We start from the raw sequence: 20,442 nt of genomic DNA on the forward strand, positions 1-20,442 counted from the left end.
GGATCAGGATGGGCTAAAGTACCCCATAAAATCAAATATTCTGCCGAGAGCGCCCATTTGAGTCCCAAATAACTTTGGGGAAGATAGCAAAATGCTCTCGGTAGTTGTAAAGCTGCGGCTCCAGGAACAAATTGTGAAAATCAAATAAAAGCACATTGCCTTACACTAACTCCTCTGCACTCTCCTTTTTCTCCCCTCCAGAGTGACCCAGAGTTCATCCAGTGGAAGAAAGAATTAACAGAAGCCTTCAATGAGGCTCAGAGGGTCCTGCGAAGAGCTCCAAAGATGCTGAATAAGTCACGTTCAGGGGTGGTAGAGCTGACCAAACCCCCACTCAGCCACAGGAACAGCAATGGGCTTTAAGGGAGAGAGCTTGTGTGTGAGTGGGGAACAGAAACAAGAGACCTGAGGATGGTTTTGTGCAAACTACTTCTATATCACCTCGTATGTGGTCCAGCGTGTTGTTATTAGTTAATTATATGATCCCACAAAACAGGATGTGTGTGTATATATATATATATAATATATATATATACATGGAAATATATATAAATATATATATATATATCTATATGTATATATATTAGATATATATATATGTATGCATACATGTATGTAGATATGAATGTGAGACTTTTTGGAACAGTTTGGCTGTGTATTTTCTATTGAAAGTATTGATGAACGAGTATAGCATCTGTTAACTGCAACCGTGACTACTGCGGTTCATGAGCCAACTCCACAGGAATGGACTAGAGGATGTTGCCAAATAATTTGGAGAATTTATTTTGTCATGTGTCATTGCGCCCTGGTGGTGTTCTTTGCTTCATATCAGAGGGTCGGTGGAACATTGACGTACAAAGCAAGTGGCTGACTGGACCTGTGTTTTCAGTCACTGATTCACTCAGATTTTATTTTTATCCTGGACTGCAACATATCACATAGAACATTGACCCATCATTGATCGCATCCGTCGCTCTGCTCTCAAAATGCTGTATTGTGACATCAGCTGTCACCAATAGCACCATGTGCCAATCAATATCATCGTCATTTGACCTGGATTTCTTTTGCTGTTTCAGACTCGCTATCTTGCCACGTATCTTGTGTTTACCAGTTGCTGCTTTCTGTACGTACCTAACATTGGGTGATTGTAAACATCAGTTGGATGATGGATTACTTTGCTTCTATGGTTACCAGAGCAGTTACATTTGATTCTTGTTATATGGATTGTGATAACAACAGTGTGTTGGTGCTTAATTTACCTCCCCATCACTCCTTCACCCCACCCAGCCCCACATCCCTGCTAATTGCAATGTTTTTATGATGACAAGAGAACGGTTGCTGCCACACTGGATCGCCAGGTTGCCAACGTGTTAATAACTGCTCTCAGCCGTCGCTACGTTTTCATGGCTACTTGGATGTTGCTTTGTGGACTGTTTTGTTGATAGGGTTTCAGTGGTTGCTAGATGACAGCACAGTCACACTTCATTGTCGAGTTTCTATGGATAACGAATGACATGGCTCAGTGTGTTTTGCCAAATATCTATGGCGACTGGATATATATAACTATTGTTACTGATTCATGACCCATCGTGCTTCTGTGATGCCTGGTTCCAGCGTGGACTGTTCTGCTACTGCTGGGAAATTTTCAGTTATTGTACTAAATTAGATGCTGATCAACAGACCTAGCCTGGTCCTGGTTTCTGTGTTCACAAATACTGATTCAGGATTACTGGATACCATTCCATTTTTAGATTACAATTTGGAGGATTTTGAAATCATTGCATTGATGGCACATAAACTTGTGCTGCAACTCAAACTTTACTCCAGTGAGACAAAAACATTTAGGCATCCCTACGTTCTACAACACTTCTGATCCACGCAGCACTTGATTTGTTTTGTAAAGTCTTTGTCCCCTTCCCACCGTGAAGTGCAAAGTGCCAATGGACTTTACAGATTAAGATTTAAAAAACAATGATCGAAGAAAAAAATATTTATCATAGATATTATTGTGCAAGTGTACATAATGTTTAAGAACTAATATACCAAGAATCATGGTAACAACTTGAGAATATCTTTAAATGGTGATTGCGTAGCATGAGTTGCTTTATCGACTTGTCTTCTATGAACAGTGACAATGCATTGTTACACCTTAATAACTGGTCAGTCACAACAAGGGTCAGCTATTAATCCGAATTTAGGGAGCAACATCAACGCTGAAATTCATTCTTTTTTTGTTGCATTTTGTTTTAGCTACAGTACCACTAAAATGTTAAAACCTCATATTTCAACTGTAAAAAACACACAAAGATGATGTGTATAGTTTTTCTGGTTATATTTTTGCTTTGAACTATGGCATTTAGTGCGTACTGAAAAATAATAATAACAAGGACTGGATTGGACTCAACATTTACCACAACCATTGCCATGACCTGCTGCTTTAAAAAAAATGAGAGTCAGAATGATGAAACAAAACTAGTCTATGATCAGTCTGATTGATTGCCATTCAGGATGATGTCAAATAATGATTTGTCTTACCAAAAATGATTCTGTTCCTAGCTTGCTCTTTGAATCAGTAATGAATACATATCCTGGGCTTGTCCCAAGGGTGTGGGGAGGTGGCACTGTTGAACCTAAAGGAGGGCTTAGGATTAGTTGATTAACATTGATGCCTATAATACAGTAAGAAAATTGATATATCACTCGTTTATTCAGGAAAACATTTTACCACTGTGTTTCCTTTTATCCCCTTCTTGCCCCACAAAAAGCAATGGATACTGTACAATTGTATCTGCACTTTCACAGTGTCACCTGGTGTTGAGGCAGCATTGATGAGCAATTCAACAGGCGTAATTTAATTTTTCTCATGTTCGTATTTTGGAACTTTTGGAATTGATGTAATATTGTCACATTTCAGACTGGTAAGGTAAATATTCGTGCAGCTTATATGTCTCCAAGTCAATCTCTTAGGCCACCTTTCAAAATAAAATAGTGTCTATATATGCAATACAAAATTGTTGGGTTAAGATAAGATAGGGTTAACAGATATAACCAATAAACACACAAGTTAATAATTTACCAATCTTTCATTATTGTAGGAGTTATCTCTGATGATGCACATTTTTGGGGAATTTTAATTTCTGGTTAAAAATTAACTTATTTTAACAGAAACCTTTCTGATAATGAGATGAGATTTGTTACCATACTCACCCTCATAATCCTGTAATACCCAGCAGATTTTTGGCTTTCTCATCTGGGCAGAGAGTAGGGAGCAAAATTGGACATGGGAGGTTGCAGGTCCCGAACAGCACTCCCAGTTAATGGAAAGAGAATGAGATGGGTTCTGTGGCCGACGTCCCATCATCCCTGTCCAGTTTCCTGCTCTGTGCTGCACCCAGGCAGTGTTTAACAAGAAGACAAAATGTATCCCACTGTTTTTCAGATTCTTTGTCTGATTCCTCTATCAGTAGCATAAAATGCATATAATATCAGTTAGTATCAGGCATCAAACAGCTGTATGTCAGAGATCTGAAACATTTTACATAGATTAGCATCATGACCTGGTTTATGGGTAATTTAATAATGTGCAATGGCTAAGATTGTTATAAAATAACTAAACTTGAAAAATATAAGCAATACGGAAAGGGTCAATATTCTGATGGTATAATCCAAATAAATAAGTCGGCAATACAAAAGCTGAGTGCCACTTGCACTTACTTTCCTCTGATGTTAGAGGAAAGTTGCTTATTAGAACTGATGATCTTGTGGTTCAGGAGCATCCTCTCCTTTGATTCAGTTTTAGATTCAATCATGTTCAAGAACTTTTGGCTTTTGAATTTGTGAAAGATTCTTAATGCAAAGTTTATAATGTGTTGCAAGAAGGAGTGAAATGTAGAGAAAGTACTTTATATGATCCCCATATTAGTGATCAGTGCCCATTTTACCAGTGAATGTTAGTGATTTGTACATCTGCATTTAAGTCAATATTTTTAAACAATGCACATTCTATCATTAGTATTGTGTGGAAAAATAAAACCCAGGATGCTACATAAGAACATTAGAGATCATGAATGATAAATGCCACTATTTGTAATGGTTTCATATTTATTGCATTATATGCATCATTAACAAAAACAGTGAACACCCAAATGGAAGCCAACTATGTGTACCCTCAGATGGTGAGAAAAGCTTCACTTTTCTGCTGGCCCTCATCTGCAAATAGAATAGATGTTTCTATTTGGCCATAATGTTTCATAAACCACTATAAATGGGAAATCCCACTAATATACATTTTCTTGGGAGGGAGCTTATAGATTATTTTGCAGATTTAATTTGTTGTGCATTGCAAAAGCAGTATAATTATTGACAACAAACATTTGCTAAGGCTTTATTTTTATGACAAATGGGCAGATGTAAAATCGACAAACTTTTTAACAGTATTGCTGTAAAAAGGGACATGCTGTCAAAAATGTTTGTCTTACACTCATCAAGACAGCTATGTAAGATAAACCAACAATTTATACGGCATGAGGCGAGAGTGCTGATTGGTTAACGTGGACTCCGCTAGTGGCGTTGCCATGGTGAATGTAACAGAAAACAGTTAACTGTCAAACTTTTGTTTCCAATTGAAACCAGGCAAATCAACTCTAATTGCCATGGGGGGAAAGCTTAATGCGTGGACATGCTCTTTGCAGACAGAAGGAGCATGTCCACGCATTACACCTTTTCTAAATAAACATGGTTCAATCCCATGGCAATGCCTTGACCAATCATAATCAAACAGCCTGGTTTAAATTTGAAACAAAAGCTTGGAAGTTAACTGTTCTCTGCTGCATTCAATATGGCGCTGCATTCAATATGGCAATGCCTCTACCTATCAGAGTCCACTTGCTAACCAATCAGCACTCCTCTCTTGTAGTATAAATTGTTGTTCCCTTTACTGTTGGTTTATTCTATGTATCTATCTTGTATAATTACAAGACAAAAATGTGTCTTTTTCTCAGCAATACTTAATTTCTGAACCAAATGTTTAGCAATGTTGTTATACTTTCTTAATGTGCCTTTTAGATAATAATTCTAAGTTGTAATACATTTAGTACATGACCACAGCCCAGGTAACCCAGCTGAAATGTTGATATACAGCTGCAGGACCAGGTGTATCAAGTTACCAGCCCATTTTGGGGCTCTTTCAGTGCACTTCCACTAGGTTTACAACAGGAGTATAATAAAAGAGGCATTGATTTCCTGCCCTACTGTCATTGTAGACATAAAATTTCTCAGTCACAGTTGATAATGCAATTGTATGCATTGGCATCCCAGAATGTGATGGTATTCTCAATCTGTACAAGCCAGAAATTCCGCCAAGAATCCCATAAGTGGTTCTTGTAACATTGTACTAATAGCATGATTGTGCAGCTATGATTCAACCTCAAGGTTACAATGGTTATAAATTGATTTAAGTTTTACTCTTGAAATGTCTAATAGCATTGTAGTCTCTCAGTTGAGTTTACATTCTGTACTCCAGATATGTAATAGTTCAAATGGTCATTTTGAATTTCATGTTCAGAACTCAAAACAATTTATTTCACTGAAACCATGACCCACGTGGAAGTGATCAAGTAAAGGGAAAATGGTAAATTCTGGAAGTATGGTAGGAGAACAGAAACTGCTGGAACAACTGGTCACCATCTGTAAGATCAGCGATACCATTTCTGATAAATGAATATGATCGAGGTTTAAAAATAATCTGAGAGAAAATGAGGTAAATGAAGAAATGATGATTGGGTTTCACCAGTTTTGGAATTTTAAAACCATTATTGCAACAACAAAAAAATCTTGATTTACAAGAGAAATTGTGTCACGCTATTGATCCCACTGGTGATCATGCAGATCTTCCAGTTTTCCCATATATTGAGGGTCACTCTCATTTCTGAACACTGACTCAGCTTTCCAATGTCCCCACACACACTGTATACCAGTAAATAGCGATGAGTTATAAAACAGAATAAATTGAGCAATTGTGACAATCCAAACATGTGGATCTAAAGTAGCATTTGAATGCACATCAAATTTAGCTTCCACCAGTGACATTGCCATTTGTTTGTATTTTCCATAGTTTAGGAGATTAATTCATGTTCCAGATGCACCATAAGACAAGCTGTTGCTGCATGGAAACCTACAGAGGATAATATATTACAATCAGAACTGTATTGACAAAGGAAAAGGACAAATGACCAGCCACCATTAATAGACATATTCTGCAGCTTTGCTGTTGATTTTTAATTGAGAGGTAACTGAGTTTAACAGACCAAGGGCTCATAGAAAAATGTAACTATGTGTTATTCTTCACTTTATGCTCACTTCACAATGCGCACACTGTAATGCAAAAAGTATTTTTTTTTAAATGCAAAAACCAGGTGGGAATAATTCCCGCTCATGGGCATAATATTTCAATGCCAACTCTCATCCGTTTACAGTGTGTCTCATTAATTTGATTTACTCCTATAACTAGGCAGATCCCCATTGGTTTAAAGCCATTTCTTTATTTTTGATCATACAATTCTCAGTCCTAATGTTCTCCACTCAGACATCTGAGACCTAGCTATTTCCTCACCATATAGCCAGAAAAACCTTTTATAGGCATTGAGGGATAATATTGAGCAGTGGGATGCACTTGTAGCTACAAGGCACTATGAGTTGGGTAAGTGGGCAGGTCTGGCTGCTGAAATCTAATTTAATTGTGTTCATTGTGGAATTCATAGTGGCAGGCCATAGCAATAAAGCAGTGGTTCATAACATCAGCTTGTGGTAAATTTTGTGCCTTTTTGAGTCTCTGTACAATGAATAATTTGATTTTCATTAGCTCTTTAGGTTTTTTTCAAACTTTAAAATCATATTTTATGCACCAGTTTTCAGGGATGTGAAAGAAGCTGCTTTGCATTAATGAGGCTGTCTGAATCGGGTTAATTCCTGTACTTTATACTGCTGAAGAAATGCTTTTAAGGATGTTCTGAGAGTTGCAGCCTTTCTAGTGGTGGCCTACGTGGTTTAACAGTTAAGTGCTTTAACCCCTGTTACTCTGCCCAAGTTTCACAAATCAAGTCCCAGGAAGCCAAATCTGAATTGGTTGGGGTGGGGGGATGACAACCATTGTGCATGAGCTGTTTTGATCATGATTCTTGTGGTGTCTGGCAAATGCGTTTCAAATGATTTCGATCCTGGAGATCTGACCATGCTCAGATTCATGCCGACGACAATCGACCTGCAGCACAGCGGAGAATCTGGGAAAGAAGCTCCAGGAAATTTGGGCTCGGGGATGTGCACGTTCTGGCATTTATCATGGAAGACTTCTATTTGACCAAAATTGGAACTGCACACACAACTGGTCAGTTGGTAACCAAGAAGATTGTTCAATTTCAAACAAATGAAAAGATGACCATCAGCAGTGCTTCACTTCAGGAGCGTAATAAATGGAAAAGTAAATCATGTGAAATCTCATGAAGCTCATTTATCCTCAAACTTACCCATCCCCGATTCTTTATTGTTTAATCTGGTAAAATATGCTCATAAAAGATGCAGAGCACCAGGGCTGGAATGGTCCAGGGTTGGGCATGTCTATTATATTCAGTGGGAAACATGCGTCACACTAAACGCATGGTACAAAACCCACATTAGCCCCCACGAAGATATGCTGCAACTTCAACTTCTATACAGTGCTTGAATTTTAAAAAAAAAAGAAAAAAAGTTTTTTAAGCTTTTGTTTATTGACTGAATCTTGTTAGTATTATATCAAACTGATGTATATATTCTAAAACAAAAGGAGCATACTATATACATAATGTCTGACCTCTTCCCTCCCTCTTTCCCCATCTCCTTAGTCAAATATCTGTATCTTTTTAAAAGATTCTTGTGTACTGTGTCATGGACACAGCTGTATATTTTTGGTGCCATGCTGTCTTCAGTGTAAAAGTCTGAATCGGGGGCATGGAGGGTGGTGGGGAGGGACCAGAAAGACATGTTATGTTATTTATTGTGAACCTGTTCTTTCAACATCATTGTGACATTCTGACATTCCAAACTGAACTCTTGTCTGAATCATTACTGTGCATGTGGTCACATTATTGCTTATCTGATTCTTTGTCCTATCTGAGGTTTTCAGGTTATTTTATGTACTCAGGTATGGAAATTGACCCCCAAACTGAAAATGTACATGGGCATTCTCTCCTCTGGTGGAATAGTTAGGAAAGGCAACATCAACAGAAGTAGGTAATTCAGCCTTTCAAGCCTGTTCTGCCATTCAGTAAGTTCATGACTAACTCCACCCACTCGTCTTGACTCGTATCCCTTAATATCCTGGACTAGCAAAAATCTATCCATCTGAGATATAATATTATTAATTGAACTAGTATCCACTATTTTTCATAGGAGTTCCACACTTTATGCCATCCTTGTGCGAAAAAGTGTTCTCTAACTTCGCTAAGGAAGAGTCTCTGTAGAATGACCTGATCTGAGCCACTGAAATTGCCCTAACATGAAAACCAGCCAACATTTACACTCTTAATTGCTATCCAGTGAAAATCTTCTGAAAAGTGGCCTTGTGTGGGCATTGTAAGAACAGGATTGAACTTGACTATGATTCCTCTTGCACTGTAGGCTCACTTTTGAACAATTGCCACTTGGGCAAGGTACTCATGGGCAGCTGGTACTTTAATGGAACCATTTCCCAGCAAGTCAACTCTTTCAGGAGAGGAGAGAAAAGTAGAGAAAAAAAATTCCAATATGAAACATGGCATTTATCATAAAAGTGGTTGCTTCTTCCTCGTTGACTAGAGTGCCATATACCTGCCCCACTGAGGTTTTTACAATGGTAATATAAACATTTGTCTTTATAAAGCACCTTAGCGCAATGAAATGTTCCAAAGCACTTTACCAAATTAATTACTGTTGGAGCAGAGTGACTACTGTAGGATTGCACTTGGAGTTTGGTGTGCAGAGTTAGAGCAACATTCCTCCATATACAGCGAACAGCAGCAAAATAATGTATTAATGAGTTCAGGTTTGCCTGAAATGCAATTCTTCACATTTGCTCCACAGAGCCACAGAGAGATTAAAATGAGACAGCAGTAATCCCGCCACCACTCCAGACCAATTTAATACTTTAGAATGATGGTCAAACCATAATTAGGGAAAAATGTGGGCCCATTAATTGGCCTAATGGACAATGGTAAATCACTCCCTCCTCTGTATAAAAAAAACAAGGTTTGTTTCATTTAAACTGCTCCCAATCTTGTTCCTCTCAGAATAATGTTGGGATCTGTGCTAAATCTATTATTCCACTTGTTACTGAAAACTCAATCGACATTTACTGTCAGGTCATTCTTATTTATAGATTAAAAGGAGAATTTTACTTATCGTTGCTGGTTTTAAAATCCTTGCATTTTTAAAAGTCAAAGATCTCTCCCAACACTCCATTTTATAATCTGCCAGCACAAGGAACCTGACAATGAGACACCTTGTCAATTATTTAAATTTTTCAGTCGAATGTGGTTGAAGTCCCATAGCACTTCTGACCATATTAGCTTTTGTTCTGATCAGTTGCAAAATTAAGATGAATCACATTCATTGTTTTTTTTACAGCTAATGTGACAGTTCTTGTGTACACAGGTAAGATACTTATTGAGAAGTGATATCATGATTTCTGTTTCCAATTAACAGTCAAAATGGACTTTGATACAAACAAGCTTTTGAAAGAAGTATCAGTGAATGTTATTTACATAGTTTGTTTTTAATTTATCAACAAGCACTCTGAGAAGGAGTACATTATTCTGTTAATCACACGGCAGCAGGAAACTGGAATTGTGCATCTCTTTTATCTAGCAATTTCAATATGTTCCATAGCATATAAATCAAAGATTTCTTAATGCTGATCAATAGTTTAATAAGAAGTGAAAATTGACAATTTCTCCATCCATCTGCTTAATATTTTACAATGATTAACAAATATTTCTCAGAGTTGTCCTAATAATAGCAGCAGTATCTGACATGTTTATTTGCAGTGGAGCAGCTTGTAATTTAAACTACTGAAGCACTAAAGATCAAACCAATAAATAATTTGGCAGCTCACATTAATGAGATGCTGCCTTTCCTAACTGTACTTCACATAATTCAATATTTGAAATTCTAAATGATACTATAAAATCAATAAAGGCCAAAGCGGCACAAGCTGGCAGGAGCAAACATTGTTGGAGCTGAATTAAAGATTATACTGTGGCATTGGAGAAGTTGTCAAAATTTCAAAACTTGAAACCATCCAGCCTATTATCCCACTGCAGGTGCCAGCTCCACATCAGAGAATTGCACCGTAACTCGTGTGTGTGCTGGAGGGGGGATCATAGTAATATACTTCTTTCCCCCCCCCCCCCCCCCAATCACTCATCTGAACATCATGTTGGATATTGAACATCATCCAATCTGCAGCCTCCACCTACAACAGAATATGTTTTGCTAAGGGCGACATTTTGAAAGTCCTTTGGCTGGGGTCGAGATCAATGAGTTCATCATGTCTTCAAGGAGACTCGTGAAGCATCTGCTTGAAGCAGTAATGCAAATATAGAGGAGGTCCAGAAGGAGAGTTGGGGGAAGATTAACTCAACTTCTCTACTGGAATTAAAGGGCTGGTACAAAAAAGACAGAATCTCAAGATAACCATTTTCCACTTAATATTTGTGTCCCCGTATGTGAAAAAGCAAGCCATTTGCCCTCTTCATCAATTTTGGGGCCCCTTTCATTAAAATATTTGTTTCTGACCTATTTATTACTCAACACCCCTAAGTGAATGCTGAAGTACACTACAACACTTTGAAAGCTGGCTGTCACAGTGAACTCTTATTTTTGCTCCCTCCTGGTTGTGAAGTATCCTTCACTTGACTGGTGATTGCTGATTTATTATGTGGAAGATTCCAGGCACTAATAAGCAAGAGACTCTCCATTTCAATCTGTTATTTCTGTATTTTGAAATCAGAACAGGAGGGAATTCTGCACTGAGCTTGTCAGACAACAGCATCCACTGCACAAATGTTTATGAACAGCATCTATTTGAGTTCAACCCAGGTTAGAATGAATTAAAATCTCCTCTTTCTGTAGCAAAGGAAGTTCACAATATTTAGAGGGTGGCTCTTCAGCACAAAACACTTCAGCACAAATTAGCAAAGCAGAGAAGCCACAGGCATTGCTGATTTGAGAAATGGATATGTTACAGTAGTGGAAGTTGTTCTTTTGGTATAGAGTTATGGTACAGTATAGATCGTACATAATTTTAAAGTTGAATTGATGTGACACGTTTGACAACCTAAAGACATCCCTAAGTTACTTGCAGCTAATGATCATTGTTGCAACAAAGGCTAACACAGAAGAAGCTTGGTGTACATCAAGGTCACACACAGCAAAGAGTGTAATGACCAAATCATTTTCAGTGGTTTTGGCTGATGGATAACAGCTGGCTGGGACAATAGGATAACTCCCCCTGATCTTCAAATTGTGTCATTGAATATTTTACATCCAAAGTGCTTCAGAGCCATTTAAGTGAATTGGGACAATGCTGTAGTGAATATGATATCCAATTTGCACACAAAAAGTTCACACAATCCGTAATCTGAGAATAATCTGTTTATTATTCTCTATTCTTTATTATTCTGACAATGTTGGTTCAGTGTAAATATTGAGAGAATTCCCCTGCTGCTTTTCAAAATAGTGCCATGATATATTTTATGTCAACCAAAGAGGCTTGGTTTTACATCTCATCAGAAAGATGGCACATTGACAATGCAGCACTCCCTCACTGTGTTCATGTCTATGGAGTGGTATATAAACCCACACCATTTGTAGATGAGAGTGCTACTAAATGGGACACAGCTGGCACTGAGACTCAAAGGATGCTGCCTTGACCCAACTCCTGATCATTTAGTTTTTGATAACGTTTCTTTTGGGAATATTCCCATTCAGAACTTTCATCATAAATTGCTCAGCATTACACCAATTACTCCAACTTCAAAAACAGCTTCTTCTCTGCTGTTACCAGACTCCTAAACAACCCTCTTATGGACTGATCTAATTAATATTACACTCCTATATGCTTCACCCGATGCCAGTGTCTGTGTCTTTACATTGTGTACCTTGTGTTGCCCTATTATGTATTTTCTTTCATGTACTAAATGATCTGTTTGAGCTGCACGCAGAAAAATACTTTTCATTCGGTACACGTGACAATAAAAAAATCCAATCAAACTATCACGTTTCCAACTTTCCCTTCCTTTCAAATGTCCTCCAATGTATCATCACTACCAATCTCTGGACTTATTTTTCCCATCAACCCATCTCTAAATCCCTTCATCTGATTTGTACTTCAACTAAGACCCTCATGGCCCTCATGCTTGATTACAATTATAGTTCATTACCCCTTCTCAATCACTCCATAGCCTTCAGTAGGGTTTATCATATGATCTTGGAGGGCAGCATAGTGGTTAGTACTGCTGCCTACAGTGCTGAGGACTCGGGTTCAAATCGCGGCCCTGGGTCACTGTCCATGTGGAGCACATCCTCCTTGTGTATGCGTGGGTTTCGCCCCCACAGACTAAATATGTGCAGGTTAGGTGGATTGGCCATGCTAAATTGTCCCTTAATTCAGAAAAAATAATTGGGTACTCTAAAGTTTTAAAAGAAATACTATCCTTCTGGGCTGCCTGACCCTCATAATACACCTCTGAAGCACCATCTTCATTGATTCTATTCCTATCTATCCCAATTGAGTAGCATATCTTTCTTTGCATGCTTGTAGTCTCTCAGAGTATCTTAAGTTCCTATCCTTTGCACAACCCCAAGCAGTTATCTAAGTGGTAATACCAGCCATATATGTGTGATTAATTCTCATTTATATTACAAATGGTATATATCCAGCTTAACCTCTTCAAGCTTACCTTTAATCAAAAACCTGCAGTTCACATTACCAAGTTGAGTTTTAAACTCAATATCCAGTTAATTAACAAAACCATCTACTTTGTCCTCCGAAATAACATCATCCTTCTACCTCATCATAAAAGTTGTTCGAACCTTCCCTATATTTGTAATTTCTAATCTTTTGCTTGTTTGCCTCACAAGCTCCATCCTATGTATTTATAATTCTTCCAGAACTTCTTTGCCAACCTTCCATCCCATGGTAAATTTAATTTGCATATCTTTGTAAATGTCCATGCATCTGCTAGTCCATTAGTTTCAAATACCTTGGGCTGGATTCTCTGTTTTTGGGACTATGTCCCCACACCGTCATAATAACAGTGGACTTTCATGGCAGAAAAACTGGTGTGAAAGGGCCACATATTCATAGCCCTGCAGGGGGCTAGCAGGGACCTGGCATGAAACTAGCAGCTTTTGCTGCAGATACGTCCCCCGCACTTTCGGGTCAGAGGCCATGCATGCACACGGCAGCGGCCTCCAGCGGCTGCACTATGCTCCATGGCGGACTCAGACAGTGAAGCTGGACCTTAAACATAGTGTCCCTGATCGGCCACGCGCCCAACCCGGATTGCCCAGTCACGTATTAGGCCTCACCTGCCCTCCGATCGGCTCACCCCCGACCAGGGCGGCCACGGACTGAATCCGCAGCCGCCATGCTAGTATCCCCACTGACAGGGCCATGTTAGATCCTCATCGGCAGGACTTTGGCCAGTTGGGCCAGAGAATGGCGGGGTGGGCCTCCAGCAATGGCCGCAGATAGGGGATATGTGGCAAGCGTACGCCGCTTTTCGAGGCCCAGAAAATAGGGGAACCGGCGTCAGTCCCAATTCCATGCGGGGAAATTGATTCTCCGCCCCAGTACCAGCCGCAATTTCAGTGTTGGGGTGCAGAGAATCCAGCCCCTTATTAACAAATTCTTCCTTGGCCATGCTGCAGCTTATCTCTTGCCCATACCCTCCACCTTTCTGGTTGGCTTACTGGACATCCTACCTGTTACTGATGGGCAAACTTTAAATAATTTGCCCCCTGATTCTGCAGTTCTCTTTGCAAATCCACCTGATTGAGCATATCTATCCCAACTTCAAAACGTTGTTTACATCTGTCCTGTCAATTATAGTTGCAGCCACTCACCTTAACCCCAACCCATTTTGTTCATGGTCTGTAAACAATCTAATCGGATTTCTATGGCTACTACCTCAGGCTGTTCAAATTGTAATGTATGCTAATTTTTCATCATGGCAGTAAAGGAGGTTGTTTGAGATTGCTACAGCTACTAAGAGGGTTTCATGGCAGGAGATAAATCTAATGTATTCAAGTCCTGATCTAGTAAACAAAGTCAGCAAATGGACTTGTCCACTTTCCATTCTTTTAAATGATATAAATAATTATTTGTATAATTACCAGGCTCCTGAAAAAAGATTGAAAATTTTCTTCAAAGGAACATGCCGAGTATAGAAAAACTGCTTTCTTCTTGGATGGCAAATGTCAGTGTAGTAAAGTACAAGTGTGCTTGACTTTCTCTATTCTGCAGCTCCAGTTTCAATCGTTTGTTTCTGCTTCACATGAATGAGACAACACCAGGAGGCAGAGATGTACCCACATTATGATCATTAAAGACTAAAATAATTCCATAAAGGAATCTGATTTCAAACTATTATTTTGGATTTAGGAAGCTTAAAGTAGTATGTAAATCAAGCTTTGTATTGCAAATTATCGGCTGTATAATCTCTTGCTTCTGTGTAATTAAATATGGTGTAAATAAATTTGATCATTAGATTTAGCCTGAACATGCAGTCTTATAGCGTGGTGTTTTCTGCCTTTTCAGGGAGTGCAAGAGTGCATGCTGGGGTTCATCAAACCCCGTGTCTCAGTAAAAGAGTGAATTGTTAATTGTATGGTATACTGCTCCCCCATATGTCACATGCATAAAGGTCCAAATTTCTGATCCAAGGAAATATGGAAATTGAATTTTCCTGTGATCATGAGTAGAGGATGATGGGAAACTGTCAGCTGTGGAGCTTGCAGCATGCAACAAATTATTAAAGCGAATTGGGATGGGTTGCCTAGGTTAGAAAGGAGATAGGAGTGGTCTTGGGGGCGGTAGTGGTGCCATAAGGGCATTCCTACTCCTCCAGTTTTGCATTTAGATAAATATATTTTTTAAAGCTAGCTATTTAATTGAGGCTAGTATAATCTGTTAGTCCACATGTACATCCAGTTGTCATACGTGCAATCAGAGTTGGGGGCCTCGGGGAAAACTCAATCTTGTGGGAATGGCGCACTAACAAACGTTAAGTTCCTTATTTGCAAATGTAAATACCCTAATGCCTTTTTCAAGCAGTGAATGTTAATTTATTGGCCTCTCTTCATAGGTGATGCTCTTCCAGCACATACTCTTTGTGCATTTCTTGTCTGGAAGTTTTAGGAGGCCATTTAGTGTCTGAATATCCATTTATTTGTGTGCTGTGTGGCCAAATTTCTCAGTCTTACTATCTAGGCTTCTAATAGAACAAAATTCCTCTTGCTTGAGGTACGAATCATTCTCAGATGCTGGAATGGTTAATTTGCCCAAAGAAAAACACCATTTTGAATTTGCTTTGCTGAACTGCCAATGTTTCAACATGAGAATGGAAATAACAAACACATGGTCAATGTTTCATATGGTAAAGATGGCACCAGAGGTATAGTTTTTGAGAGGGTGTGTTCAACTTCACAGTATTTTACCACTAAAAAGTGATTAGAGTTGCGTAAAAACTTTTTTATCAGTCTCGCCAAACCTGAAATGTTACTTTTAGTGAGGTGGTTCTGACCAGAATTAAGTATAAAATAGAGACCAAATTACATTGGGTCTGGGTGTTGGCAGAAGCAACACCCACTCCTAGGGTGGTGCACATATGCAAAAGCAAGTTAACGGGTGCAAAACCAGTCGTCCTCATTTATGCCACAATTGCATGTGACATGAGTTAACCCTGTTGAAAAGAAGGGTATTTTGAAAAATTCTTTAATCATTGATTCAAATATGAGCATCAGTGATGAGGTCAGTGTTGCCCATTCCAAATTACCCTTGAGAAGGTGGGGGTATGCTATCTTCTTGAACTGCTGCAGTCCATGTGGTATAGGTACATCCACAGTGCTGTTAGTCAGGAAGTTCCAGGTTTTTGACCAGTTACAGTGAAGGAACGACAATATGTTCCAAATCAGGATGGTGAGTGGCTTGGAAAGGAACAGGAAGTGGTAGTGTTCACAGCTGCTCTTGTCCCAGATGGTAGTGGGTTTGGAAGGTGCTGTCAAAGGAAGATGGCAATTTTCTGCAGTGCTTCTTTTTGATGGTACACACTGCTCCCACTGCGTCAGTGTTGGAGGAAGTGAATGTTTACGTTGATGGATGGGATGCCAGTCAAGTGGGTTTCTTTGTCATGCTGGTGTTGAGCTTCTTGAATGTTGTTGGTGAACTCATCCAGGAAAATGCAGAATATTCCATCAGAGTCCTAACTTGTGCCTTGCCAATGGTGGACGGGCTTCATAGAGTCAGGAGGTGAGTTACTTGCCTTAGAATATATAGTCTCTGACCTGCAACAATGTTCTGGGGCTGAAACGATTGGCCTTCAACAATCACACCCACCTTCTGTGTCCTTGATCATAACAGTGGAGAGTTTTCACCCTGATCCCCATTGATTTCAACTTTGTTCAGAATCTTTGATGTCACTATCAAACACATGCTGCTTTGATGTCAAGGTCAGTCATTCTCACCTCATGTCTTGAGTTCAGCTTTTAGCTACATGTTTGGACCAAGCCTAACATTGGAAGTGGGGAAAATTCTTGAACCCGTTACCAAGGACTTTATAGTGGAACATTTAGAAAGCAGTGGCAGGATCAGTCAGAGTCGGCATGGAATTCTTTGAAGATGTAACTAGTACAGTTGACAACGGAGAACCTATCGATGTGGTATATTTGGACTTTGAGAAGGTGTTTGACAAAGTTCCAAATAAGAGATTATTATACAAGATTAAAGCACATGGGATTGGGGGAAATGTATTGAGGTGAATAGAAAGCTGGTTGGCAGAGAAGAAACAAAGAGTAGGAATTAATGGGTCCTTTTCAAATTGGCAAGCAGTAACTAGTGGGGTGCCACTGGGATCGGTGCTGGGACACCAACTACTCACAATATATATTAATGATTTGGATGAGGGAACAGAATGTAACATGTCAAAGTTTGCAGATGATATCAAGTTGGGTGGGAGGGTGAACTGTGATGAGGATGCAGAAATCCTACAACATGATCTGGAAAGGTTGGGCAGGTGGGCAAATCAATAGGAGATGCAGTATAATTTGGGTAAGTGTGAGGTTATTCACTTTGGAAGCAAAAACAGGAAGGCTGATGACTACCTGAATGGTTGTAAATTGGGAGAAGGGAATGTGCAGCGGGATCTGGGTGTCTTTGTGCACCAATCGCTGAAGGTAAGCATGCAGGTGCAGCAGGCAGTAAAGAAGGCTAATGGTATGTTGGTCTTCATTGCGAGAGGTTTCGAGTATAGAAGCAGGGATGTGTTGTTGCAATTATACAGGGCATTGGTGAGGCCACACCTGGAGTATTGTGTGCAGTTTTGGTCTCCTTTTCTGAGGAACTATGTTCTTGCTCTCGCGGGAGTTCAGCGAAGGTTTACCAGACTGATTCCAGGGATGGTGGGACTGTCATATGAAAAGAGATTGACTAAGTTAGGATTGTTCATGCTGGAGCTCAGAAGAATGAGGGGGATCTCATAGAGACTTATAAAATTCTGACAGGACTAGACAGGGTAGATGCAGGGAAGATGTTACCGATGGTGGGTGTGTCCAGAACCTGGGGTCACAGTCTGAGGATTTAGGGTAAACCATTTTGAACAGATATAAGGAGACATTTCTTCACCCAAAGAGTGGTAGGTTGTGGAATTCATTACCACAGGAGTAGTTGATGCTAAAACATTGAATATATTCAAGAGGCGGCTGCATATAGCACTTGGGACAAAGAACAATACAAGCCTGTACCGGTCATGCTAGCACCCTTGGCCAAAACCCTCAGCACTTCCTTGTGCCGTATCCTTCTATACCCATCCTATCCATGTGTTTGTCAAGATGCCTTTTGAACAGCATTAATGTATCTGGTTCCACAACCTCCCCTGGCAACGCGTTCCAGGCACTCACCACCCTCTGCGTAAAAAACCTGCCTTGCCCATCTCCTCTAAACTTTGCCCCATGGACCTTAAACCTATGCTCCCTGGTGACTGACCCCTCCACACTGGGAATGAGTGCCTGCCCATTCACTCTATCCATGCCCCTCATAATCTTGTAGACCTCTATCAGGTCACCACTCAACCTCCATCTTTCTACTGAAAACAGTCCGAGTCTATTCAGCCTCTCCATATAGCGAACACCCTCCAGAGCAGGCAACATCCTGGTAAACCTCCTCTGCACCCTCTCCAAAGCTTCCACATCCTTCTGGTAGTGTGGCAACCAGAATTGTGCACAATATTCCAAGTGCGGCTTTACCAAGGTTCTATACATATGTAACATGACTTGCCAGTTTTTATACTCGATGCCCCATCCAATGAAAGCAAGCATTCCATATGCTTTCTTGACTACCTTGTCCACTTGTGTTGCCACCTTCAAAGATATGTGGACATGCACGCCCAGATCACTCTGACTTTCTATATTCCTAAGAGTTTTGCCATTTACGGTATATTTCCCCTCTATGTTAGACCTACCACATTCATTAACTCACATTTGTCTGGATTAAACTCCTTTTGCCATTTCTCTGCCCATGGGACGAATGGGATCAAAGGTTTTGGGGAGAAAGCAGGATTAGGCCATTGAGTTGGATGATCAGCCACGATCGTGGTAAATTGCGGAGCAGGCTTGAAGCGTGAAAAGGCCTCCTCCAGCTCCTATCTTCTATGTATCTTATGTGAGGCTGTAATGAGGTCTGGAGCTGAGTGCACCCGACAAACCTAAACTGAGCATCAATGAGCAGCTTATTTCTGCAGAAATGCTGCTTGATAACACTGATAATGACACCTTCCATCATTTTGCTAATGTTGAGAGTAGACTCACGAGTCAGTAATTGACCAGATTGGTTTGTCCTGCTTCTTGTGGACAGTACATGCCATCTAGATGTTAGTGTCATAGCTGTATTGGCATAGTTTGGGTAGGGCCGCAGCTACTTCTGGACTACAAGGTTTTAGGGGTGCAGCCAAGATATTTTCAGGGCCCATCGTCTTCGCTGAATCCATTTTTCTGGTTGACCTGTCAAATCAGGAAGTAGTTGAGATTACCTTTGTCTGAAATGTCAATTTTAACTGGAATCAATCTTTACTGCTAAGAAAAGGTTCTGCAAGCTGCCTTTCTGCCGTTCCAAAGAGCCAGAGAGTAGATAAGAATTTATTTCTGAATTACACATGCAGCTTTCTCCCAACTGCTGTTCATCTTGCGTATCAGCAATGACGTCCATCTGCCACTGTTCTCCCAATTTACAAATTTTATTGAACTCATTCTGTAATTTATGAGTTGCATACTTCAAATTCATTGGCCCATCTGTGAATTTGTGAATCCAAATTGTTACCATTATGCGGTTTATAGGATTTTGTTTTTCGACTGTCCTTAACTTTTTAATAAAAAATTTAGAGTATCCAATTATTTTTTGGGTTTTTTTCCAATTAAGGGGCAATTTAGCATGGCAATCCACCTACCCTGCACATTTTTGGGTTGTGGGGGTGACCCAGAGCCTGGATTGACCCTGGGACCTCGGTGCCGTGAGGCAGCAATGCTAACCATTGTGCCACCATGCTGCCCCCCGACTGTCTTTAACTTAAGGTAAAATTAAAGGGTGCAAGGAGTTTACACTTGGAGGCAGTGGCAGTAGCCTGTGTTCTAACTGATTATAGACTGAGAGCCTCCAAGTTCCAGAAAAGTGTGAAGAATATCAGGTCATAAACAGTTGTGCTATAAACTGTCCACTTATTCCCAAGACAAAAATGAGTTGCGTATCAAGGATAGCTAAATAGATTACAAAGCCTCATGTAATTCACATTGCCATAGAGATGGACTTTGGGAGGATTTTCCCGAAAACATCGGCTGCGATCTTCTGGCCCGTTCGCCATGGGCGCAAATGCCATAATGGCTGCTAACTCTCAAGAGGTCAAAAACGGGATTTGTGCTAGCAAGAACTCAGAACGCAATGTTCTCAGGGCCGCCCCACTGACATAATGAGGTTCACGCCCAGAAAGGGCGAAAATCTGATTTGAATGCATTTGAATCCATAATAATCTCATTAATGACATTAAAGCTAGATGTTCAAGTTTCACTCAATCAGCCCGCCCACCAGCATGATGTCATGCAGGCATGAATTACTACTGCTTTTCAAAAACGGGAAGCAGGCACCATGGACTCCGAGAGAAGAAGGAG

General features: G+C 39.9%; 2 protein-coding genes across 3 annotated transcripts in view; both read left to right on the forward strand.

Annotated features, from left to right (window-relative positions):
- The window catches only part of grk3 (G protein-coupled receptor kinase 3), a 408,882-nt gene extending 394,090 nt beyond the window's left edge, over nucleotides 1-14,792 (forward strand). For both annotated transcript variants that reach the window (XM_038778587.1, XM_038778674.1), the window contains one exon: nucleotides 202-14,792. In XM_038778587.1, coding sequence (XP_038634515.1) covers nucleotides 202-363 — 162 coding nt within the window. In that variant the 3' untranslated portion in view covers nucleotides 364-14,792. The remainder of the gene's footprint in view (nucleotides 1-201) is intronic.
- LOC119978339 overlaps nucleotides 7,336-20,442 on the forward strand; it is a 63,267-nt gene continuing 50,160 nt past the window's right edge. Inside the window, exons 1-3 of the mRNA XM_038819910.1 lie at nucleotides 7,336-7,474; nucleotides 9,634-9,660; nucleotides 16,360-16,540. Coding sequence (XP_038675838.1) covers nucleotides 7,336-7,474; nucleotides 9,634-9,660; nucleotides 16,360-16,540 — 347 coding nt within the window. The remainder of the gene's footprint in view (nucleotides 7,475-9,633; nucleotides 9,661-16,359; nucleotides 16,541-20,442) is intronic.

The sequence above is a fragment of the Scyliorhinus canicula genome, chromosome 1, assembly GCF_902713615.1.
Source record: "Scyliorhinus canicula chromosome 1, sScyCan1.1, whole genome shotgun sequence".
NCBI lineage: Eukaryota > Metazoa > Chordata > Chondrichthyes > Carcharhiniformes > Scyliorhinidae > Scyliorhinus > Scyliorhinus canicula.